At 47.4% G+C, this 9,816-nt stretch overlaps 1 protein-coding gene across 1 annotated transcript in view; it reads right to left on the reverse strand.

Moving 5' to 3' along the window:
• SLC27A2 (solute carrier family 27 member 2) overlaps positions 1–9,198 on the reverse strand; it is a 35,930-nt gene extending 26,732 nt beyond the window's left edge. The window contains exon 1 of the mRNA XM_028706632.2: positions 8,539–9,198. Within this exon, the coding sequence (XP_028562465.2) occupies positions 8,539–9,016 (478 nt within the window). The 5' untranslated portion in view covers positions 9,017–9,198. The remainder of the gene's footprint in view (positions 1–8,538) is intronic.
• Between the last annotated feature and the right edge of the window lie 618 nt (positions 9,199–9,816).

Raw genomic sequence — 9,816 nt, forward strand, 5'->3', positions numbered from 1 at the left:
AATAGAAGCAGAATTTCCAAATCTTGTGAAAGGCAAAAATAAAAAACAACCCCCCCAAGAAAACCACCTTAAAAGGTGGACACTGCATATACAATGGTACCTCGGTTGTTGAACATAATCCATTCCGGAAGACCGCTTGACTTCCGAAATGTTTGACAACCGAGGCACAAAGGGCGGTTTGCAAAGTCAATGGGGAAAATGGAAAAACATGCCATGGAAGCTGTTCGACTTCTGAGGTGCGTTCGAAAATGGAAGCAATTACTTCTGGGTTTTCGGCGTTCAAAAACCGAAACGTTTGGCTTCTGAGATGCTCGAAAACTGAGGTACCACTGTCGTTGACTCTGGTCCTGCGTAGCATCCTTGGTTCTTCTAATTTGATTGCTGGCAATCTGAGGTGGTAAAACTCTGTCTGGATGTAACCACTGCAGGCCCATCTAACTGACTATTTCCCCATCCAAAATATTTCTGTAGCATGTACGAAGAGAGAGTTCTAGCTAAGTTAGAGGAATCTGGGGGTCGGAACCACCCTGAAATCTCATGGAGAAGGACAATATATAAGTCTAATAAAGAAAACAATAAATAAAAATAGTGTAATGAAGAACATTCTGCCATCGAAGCCCCCACCAGCAACCTTAGGTTTACCTCCTTTCTGGATATGAGAGAGGAGTTTTGCAAAAACCAACCAGATTACAGCCTATGATTCTGCCTTGGCAGAAGATGCTCTCAAGTAAATAATTTATACATACTATTGTTTCTCTTTCTCGGGTCACAGCAATTACAAGGACAGATAAGAGAAAGGAGGAAGGAATTGCATTGCACTTCCAAAAACTATCATTTGCATAAAGGTAAGGTAAAGGTACCCCTGCCCGTACGGGCCAGTCTTGACAGACTCTGGGGTTGTGCGCCCATCTCACTCAAGAGGCCGGGGGCCAGCGCTGTCCGCAGACACTTCCGGGTCACGTGGCCAGCGTGACAAAGCTGCTCTGGTGAATTGGCACCAGAACAGCACACGGAAACGCCGTTTACCTTCCCGCTATAAAGCGGTACCTATTTATCTACTTGCACTTAGGAGTGCTTTCGAACTGCTAGGTGGGCAGGAGCTGGGACCGAACGACAGGAGCTCACCCCACCGCGGGGATTCGAACCGCCGACCATGCAATCAGCAAGTCCTAGGCGCTGAGGTTTTACCCACAGCGCCACCTGCGTCCCTATCATTTGCATAGGGAGGCTGATATTAGACCACCAGTGTATCAGATGAACTTGTTTGGTAACTTGTTTGTAGTTCCGTTTTCTTAATTCAGGTCATTGTCTAATCCTTCATTTTCCACAGGTAGGGTTTTAAAACTCATGCTTTATGCCAAGTAAACAGCAGTAATTATCCATTATCTCATGAAGATATGGATATATCAGCAATGTGGGCATGTTTACAAGAAAATGCAGACTAACGTTCAAACAAGATATCTCTGCTAACTATTTAACAGGGAAGAAGGGGCACCTTCTGCCTCCTATTTTTAAGTTACTACCGTGACCTGTGTAAACCTAAGGTTGCAAGTTGTTTAACCCAATAATGAGTTACTTCCAACATTTTCAGAGCACTTTTCAAAACAAACAAAACTTGTTTAAACTTGTATGATAGTATCCAGGCATATATTATTGTTACAAATCTCACTATTCTGTCTGTTTGTTTTTTTAAAAAAAAGCTTAGTTATTACAGTGGTACCTCGGGTTAAGAACTTAATTCGTTCTGGAGGTCCGTTCTTAACCTGAAACTGTTCTTAACCAGAAGACCACTTTAGCTAATGGGGCCTCCTGCTGCCGCTGCGCCGCCACAGTGCGATTTCTGTTCTCATCCTGAAGCAAAGTTCTTAACCTGAAGCACTATTTTTGGGTTAGCGGAGTCTGTAACCTGAAGCGTATGTAACCCGAGGTACCACTGTATTTATATTCCACTTTTCCTCCTAGGAGCTCAAGGTGTTGTGCTTTCCATTTTATCCTCACAACAGCCCTGTGAGGTAGGCTAGGCTGAGAGATAGTGACTGGTCCAAGGTGAGCCAGCAGGCTTCGTTTGGCCAAGTAGGAATTTGAACACTGGTCTCTCAGGCCCTAGCCCAGGGGTGGACTTTGGTAATCTTTCATAATATGGCACCCTGTGCAAGGCCAAAAATTGGCAACCCCAAGTGGATCTTCTCAATTTTGCATCTCCTCAGCTCAGCACCCTGTACGGGGAAACCACTCACACCGCCCTAAATCTAGTGCTGCCCTAGACCATCACTCTAAAGGTAAAGGTAAAGGACCCCTGAACGGTTAAGTCCAATCAAAGGCACTCATCTCACTTTCAGGCTGAGGGAGCCGACATTTGTCCACAGACAGCTTTCCGGGTCATGTGGCCAGCATGACTAAACCACTTCTGGCACAATGGGACACCATGACAGAAACCAGAGTGCACGGAAATGCTGTTTACCTTTCCGCCACAGTGGTACCTATTTATCTACTTGTACCGGCATGCTTTCAACTGCTAGGTTGGCAGGAGCTGGTACAGAGCAATGGGAGCTCACTCTGTTGTGGGACTTCAAACCGCCGACTTTCTGATCGGCAAGCCCAAGAGGCTCAGTGGTTTAGACCACAGCGCCACCCCCGTCCCTGTAGACCATCACTCTAACCACTGGGCCACAGCATACAAGGCTACACACATTTGCACTTTTATTTGTTGAACTGACACTTCCAGCTCAGTGACAAAGATCCAGCCAAACTCTTATCTCAGAACCAAAATGTCCCTTAACATTCTGACCCTAATCAAAGTATACAGAAGCAAGTCCTAGCATAGTAAATGGAACGGCTGAAAGCTTCAATCAGATAAAGCCAGGACCCAACGCGTTAGGCACACACGTTCCCATCTGCACTGCATGCAAACAGGAATGCAACCTTTTAAAATACATAGTTTTACTTGAAACTTCAAAATCTCAAAGTGACTTAGCAGGAGAAAATGCAATAAAGGAAAGCAATTTAAAACTAAGAAACACAACAATGAATAATGCAAAATACATAAAATGTTTGCCCAATAACGTAAGGGCAAGTCGTACCAAAAGATATGCAGCTGTAGGAGCCAACTTAATTATAGTGGTACCTCGGGTTAAGAACTTAATTCATTCTGGAGGTCCGTTCTTAACCTGAAACTGTTCTTAACCTGAGGTACCACTTTAGCTAATGGGGCCTCCTGCTGCCACTGCGCCGCCGAAACACAATTTCTGTTCTCATCCTGAAGCAAAGTTCTTAACCCGAGGTACTATTTCTGGGTTAGTAGAGTCTGTAACCGAAAGCTTCTGTAACCTGAAGCGTCTGTAACCCGAGATACCGCTGTACTAAGATCCTGAGTTTTAGTCTGGCTAAAGTAGGGTTGCCATACGTCTGGAATTTCCCGGAATATTTCAGTTGGAAGCAGTGTCCGGGCAGAAATTGCTAATGTGTTTTTGCCCAAAAAGAATGTTTGAAAACCAGAACACTCACTTCTGGGTTTCGATTGTTCAGGAACCGATTTCTTTGGGAGCCAAGGTGTTTGAGATCCAAGGTACGACTGTATATTATTCACATTACATGACTAAGACTGCCATATTTTTATTTGACTCTGCTCCTTAGCCTTCCATAGCCTCCTGACACACAGAAATAGGGCGGCTGAAGCATTTCCTAGGCGACAGCTAAGTGGTGGGACAGAAGACAAGCCCACAGGTTCAGGCCAATGGCTGATCTGGTCCAGCATTGTTCTCAAAGTGGCCAACCAGAGACCTATGGGAAGCCCTTAAGCAATGCAAGACCATTCTCCCCTCCTGCAATTTCCAGTAGCTGGTATTCAGAAGCATATGGCCTCTGACCATGGAGGCAGAGCAGACCCCTCATGGGTAGCATTGATAGTCGTCTCCATGAATTTGCCTAATCCTTCCTTAAAAGCCACCCAAATCGGCGGACACCACTGCCTCCTGCAGCAGTGAATTCCAAAGGTTAACTGTTAAGTTGTGGGTGAACATATCAGATGACACAGCGATTCTTCAAACAGCTCTTGTTTATTCACAGGCCAGGACAGAACTGAACTGAAGGGCTCAGTCAGCCTGCTTATATAGAGCTCCAGTACCACGTTACTGTAGCAACTTTCTAAAACTATCCAATCACGGAACGTCACTTTCGATCCTTCATTTGCATAACTATCCACAGTATCCCCCTGCTGGCCCAGGGTGAGAACTTCAGTACATAACATTAACAATCATAGAATCATAGAATCATAGTGTTGGAATAGACCACAAGGGCCATCGAGTCCAACCCCCTGCCAAGCAGGAAACACCATCAGAGCACTCCTGACATATGGTTGTCAAGCCTCTGCTTAAAGACCTCCAAAGAAGGAGACTCCACCACACTCCTTGGCAGCAAATTCCACTGTCGAACAGCTCTTACTGTCAGGAAGTTCTTCCTAATGTTTAGGTGGAATCTTCTTTCTTGTAGTTTGGATCCATTGCTCCGTGTCCGCTTCTCTGGAGCAGCAGAAAACAACCTTTCTCCCTCCTCTCTATGGGCTGTGCCAATAAGTATTTCCTTTGCCTGTTCTAAATCCTCCCAACATTCAGTTTCTTTGGATTTCTGTGAGCTCTAGCGTTATGACAGACGGAGGAAAAGTTTTTGCGCAGCGTGGTGCTGATAATGCCAAGGTTGTGGGTTTGATCCCTGCATGGGACAGGTGCATATTCCTGCATTGCAGGGGGTTGGACTAGATCAGGGGTCAGCAAACTTTTTCAGCAGGGGGCCGGTCCACTGCCCTTCAGACCTTGTGGGGGGCCGGACTATATTTTGAAGGGGGGGGGGGAAATGAACGAATTCCTATGCCCCACAAATAACCCAGAGATGCATTTTAAATAAAAGGACACATTCTACTCATGTAAAAACAAGCTGATTCCCGGACCGTCCACAGGCTGGATTTAGAAGGCAATTGGGCCGCATCCGGCCCCCAGGCCTTAGGTTGCCTACCCCTGGATTAGATGATCCTTGTGGTCCCTTCTAGTTCTACGAGTCTATCCACTTTCTCTGTGCCATTTATAACTGTATACACCTTTATCCTGTCGCCCCTTACTTGCCTTTTCTCCCAAACTCAAAATGTTGCAACCATTCCTCACAGGAAGCTTTCTTTGTCTCCTTAGTCATTTTGGTTGCCCTTTTCCGACCCTTTTAAAACTCTACAATATCATTGGAAGGCAACCATCACAGACTTGCATAACTAATTTAATGATTTCTAGCAAGGAATTTGATCCCTAGCATGGAATTTGCCATTTTTCACAGCTGCTGCACACCGAGTGAACATCTTCATTAAATTATTGACTATGAGTCCCAGATCCCATCATTGCTTATTTCAACTCGCTTGTGAAAACAACTCAGAGGCCATGAAAGAAGGAAAGTTAACAACAGGAAAATTTAAAGGAACTATTGGAAAGACTATTCAAGGCAGCAGAGATATGAGATGATCAGAACTTGAAGCATGGGAAGTCCCAACAAAAAAAATATACAATTTAGGCAGAATATTTGGACTATTTGATATGTATTTGTATAATTTGGAACATTCAATGTGATTTGATTGGATTGTTAAAATGGGAAACTTAATAAAAATGATTAAAAAAAAAAAGATGACTATGAGTTCCAGATCCCATTCCTTATCGGTCACCTCCAGGTGAGACCCCACGGGCATATATACATAAAATTAATAATAATAATAATAATAAAATGTCCCAAAATGCATCACTTTACACTTGTTTACATTAAATTGTACCTCACATTTCACTGTCCAGTCACTCAGTTTGGATGGCTGCATAGAAATTTCAGTGTGGTTCTTCTCATATATATTATTATTGGATTGTCACTTAACAGTCCTCTCTTTGCCACTGAAAGTCATATTGATACTTGGTCATAACTGATTCTTGCTTCTTAATGAGCCTGTATCTACGACTCATGACTGTAAACGTACCTTTGCTCTCACTCACTACTCACACTGACCCAATGTCAAACTGCTGATAGAACTTAATAAAAGATATGGAACAGCAACTATTTAGGTCACCCTATCGGTAGGGATAAGCGGGACGCGGGTGGCGCTGTGGGTTAAAGCCTCAGCACCTAGGACTTGCCGATCGAAAGGTTGGCGGTTCGAATCCCCGCGGCGGGGTGCGCTCCCGTCGTTCGGTCCCAGCGCCTGCCAACCTAGCAGTTCGAAAGCACCTTCGGGTGCAAGTAGATAAATAGGGACCGCTTACCAGCGGAAAGGTAAACGGCGTTCCGTGTGCTGCGCTGGCTCGCCAGATACAGCTTTGTCACGCTGGCCACGTGACCCGGAAGTGTCTGCGGACAGCGCTGGCTCCCGGCCTCTTGAGTGAGATGAGCACACAACCCTAGAGTCTGGCAAGACTGGCCCGTACAGGCAGGGGTACCTTTACCTTTACTTTTTATCGGTAGGGGTAACCTCTTTTCTCCAGAAAGTCTCCTATCCCTTTCACAGCTACACAAGAGAGAAATGCAACAGGAGACACCATGCTCCATGCCCAAAGTAAAAAAAAGTTGCACCTGCTGAACTGCTGCCTAGCATGAAGCTTAATAATAGGAAGCAGTGCCACTCATAGGAGCCAGCAGTTTAAAAGTGCCACCCGCATTTTAATAAGGCACAATATTGCTGTCAAAATAGTGAATAATAGTGAATAATCTTGTGGAACCTCAAATTTATGGTGAGCATGAGGATTTTTTTTCTTCAAATGTGCACCCAACCGCTTCTTGTTCTTCTATTACCTCGGATGAACAATACATATTATTATTATTATTATTATTATTATTATTATTATTATTATTGCAAAACCTGTTGATCAGAGGCAACAAAAGTGAAACACTGGTGCTTCAAGGCTCCCTCACTCAAACCTGCTTTTGAAAAAAGTTGTTTTCTATTGACTTGATGGTGTGCAACACCAGGTTACGCATTCTTCCTTCAAAGAGCTCAGCACCCACAGCTCCACCAGCCTTCTGGGAGCTCAAACTCACAACACCCCTGTGAGGTGGGCTAAAGCTGAGATTGTGCGCATGACCCAAGGTCACGCTGTGGGATTCTGAGTGGGTTTCCAACCATCATAGGAGCCAACTCCTAGGGGCTGAGGTACCTCCCCCCCCATAAAATACAGTGGTACCTCAGGTTACAGATGCTTCAGGTTACAGACTCCGCTAACCCAGAAATAGTGCTTCAGGTTAAGAACTTTGCTTCAGGATGAGAACAGAAATCATGCTCCGGTGGCACGGCGGCAGCAGAAGGCCCCATTAGCTAAAGTGGTGCTTCAGGTTAAGAATAGTTTCAGGTTAAGTACGGACCTCCGGAACAAATTAAGTACTTAACTTGAGGTACCACTGTATTTGAGAGGGCCAGGGCTCCCCCAGAGTTCATGAGCATTGCTACATCATGTACACAGTGACACATCATGCAATCCATTATATCAGGGTGGGGCTTACCTGCCCCCTCCCATATTTTATTCAAGTTGGCACCCCTGCCCATCACTCTAGCCACCAGTGCTAGATTAAACCCTGCGGAGGCCTCTACTCTAGGCAGATGAAATCTCTGGAGGGGCCCTCACAAATTATCTCCTAATACGTTCTTGATTTTACCAACCAACCATTTTAATAAAGCTTCCAATCAGCTACTCGCGAATATTGTACTAGGATCTGGGGCCGGTGGGAACGCGAAACAGACTAGCTCACAGAAAGCTTTGTATCTGGAGATGTCTCATGGGAGTACTCTAGTGGGGTGGCACTGAACTACGAAAGGTTGGTTGTAATTTTCTTTTGATCCTTGGTTGCAGGGGCCCTAAAAGGCATGGGTATCGCTAGGTGGCCGGCCATTAAAAAAGGTTAAAAAAACGGTAAAGGACCCCTGGGCGGTTAAGTCCAGTCAAAGGTGACTATGGGGTTGCGGCGCTCATCTCACTTTCAGGCCAAGGGAGCAAGCGTTTGTCCACAGACAGCTTTCCAGGTCATGTGGCCAGCAGGACTAAATTGCTTATGGCGCAACGGAACACTGTGACGGAAACCAGAGCGCACGGAAACGCCATTTACCTTCCTGCCCCAGCAGTACCTTTTTATCTACTTGCACTGGAGTCATTTCCTCGGCTAATAAAGCGAGATGAGTGCCGCAACCCCAGAGTCGGTCACGACTGGACCTAACGGTCAGGGGTCCCTTTACCTTTACTGGAGTCATAGCTGTCAACGTTCAGATTTGAAAATAAGGGATCAGCAGCCTCGAAAATAAGGGATCAGCAGCCTCACCTGTCGTGGGGACAGTCTACGGATATCTAACAATCCGGGATAGCAGCGGGAAGCAGCGGTAAACGGTGCTGGAATAAGGGAATTTCCCGCAGAAAAAGGGAAGGTTGATAGCTATGACCTGGAGTGCTTTCGAACTGCTAGGTTGGCAGGAGCTGGTGACAGAGCAACTAAGCCACTACCAGCTGCGGGGGGGGGGGGGAGAGAAGAGGAGGTCCTCACCTGGGTCGGCCAGCAGCACTTTGGCGCCGCTGCACTGGAAACAATGCACCAAGGACCTGGCCCTGATGTTGCAGTTGAGGCAGGCCATGGCGCAGCCCAGCTTGGCGCAGCCCAGCCACAGCCACACGTAGGCGGGCTGGTTGCCCAGGAAGAGCGCCACGGTATCGCCCTGCCGCAGCCCTGCGTGCTCCCTCAGCGCCCTCGCCACCTGGTTGCTCCGCCGCTCCACCTGCTCGTAGGTGTACACCTCGTCTCGGAAGAGCAGCATGGGCTTTTGGGGAGCCTGGCGCGCCCGCTGCCTGAACACCTCCACCAGCGTCCGCGGCGGGACGCGCGAGGCGGCGCGCCGAGAGCGCTGCGCCACGCGCACCAGCTTCAGGAAGAAGCCCAGATCCTGGAAGAGGTAAGGGCACGCCAGGTTCACCAGCAGAGGCAGCAGCAGCAGACCCGCCAGCGCCGTGTACAAGCCCGGGAACATGGTCTCGACGGCGCCTTGGGGAGGCTCGACCCCCGGCGCCAGCTCGTCGCTCCTCTCTGCCCAAGCGCGCCGAGCGCACTGAGGCGCCTCGCCTGGTTACCGGCGCAAAAAGTGACCGGCTCCTGCCAAACGAGGGGCGGGTCCAGCCAGACGGGAGCGCGCGCTCACGCTCCCTTTCTCTCTCCAGATTTCCAGCTCTTCTTCTGCCTGTCTCCCCCCGAAGCGGAGATCAGGAGTCTCAAACTTCTCTTTCTTTGGCGATCACGAGTAAGATTGACTTCCATAAACACGGTTTTGGGTTTGTTTTGTTTTATGTGTGCGCGCTGACCAACGACAGTCTTCGCAGTAAGGTTCTATTCCAATGGCGTGAGTATCGTTTTCCCAGTAGTGATGTATGGAAGTGAGAGCTGGACCATAAAGAAGGCTGATCGCTGAAGAATTGGTGCTTTTGAATTATGGTGCTGGAGGAGACTCTTGAGAGTCCCACGGACTGCAAGAAGAACAAACCTATCCATTCTGAAGGAAATCAGCCCGGAGTGCTCACTGGAAGGACATATCCTGAAGCTGAGGCTCCAATACTTTGGCCACCTCAGGAGAAGAGAAGACTCCCTGGAAAAGACTCTGATGTTGGGAAAGCTGGAGGGCACAAGGAGAAGGGGACGACAGAGGACGAGATGGTTGGACAGTGTTCTCAAAGCTACCAGTTTGAGTTTGACCAAACTGCGGGAGGCAGTGGAAGACAGGAGTGCCTGGCATGCTCTGGTCCATGGAGTCACAAAGAGTCAGATACGACTAAACAA

This window comes from Podarcis muralis, chromosome 14 (genome assembly GCF_964188315.1).
Source record: "Podarcis muralis chromosome 14, rPodMur119.hap1.1, whole genome shotgun sequence".
Classification (NCBI taxonomy): Eukaryota; Metazoa; Chordata; class Lepidosauria; order Squamata; family Lacertidae; genus Podarcis; species Podarcis muralis.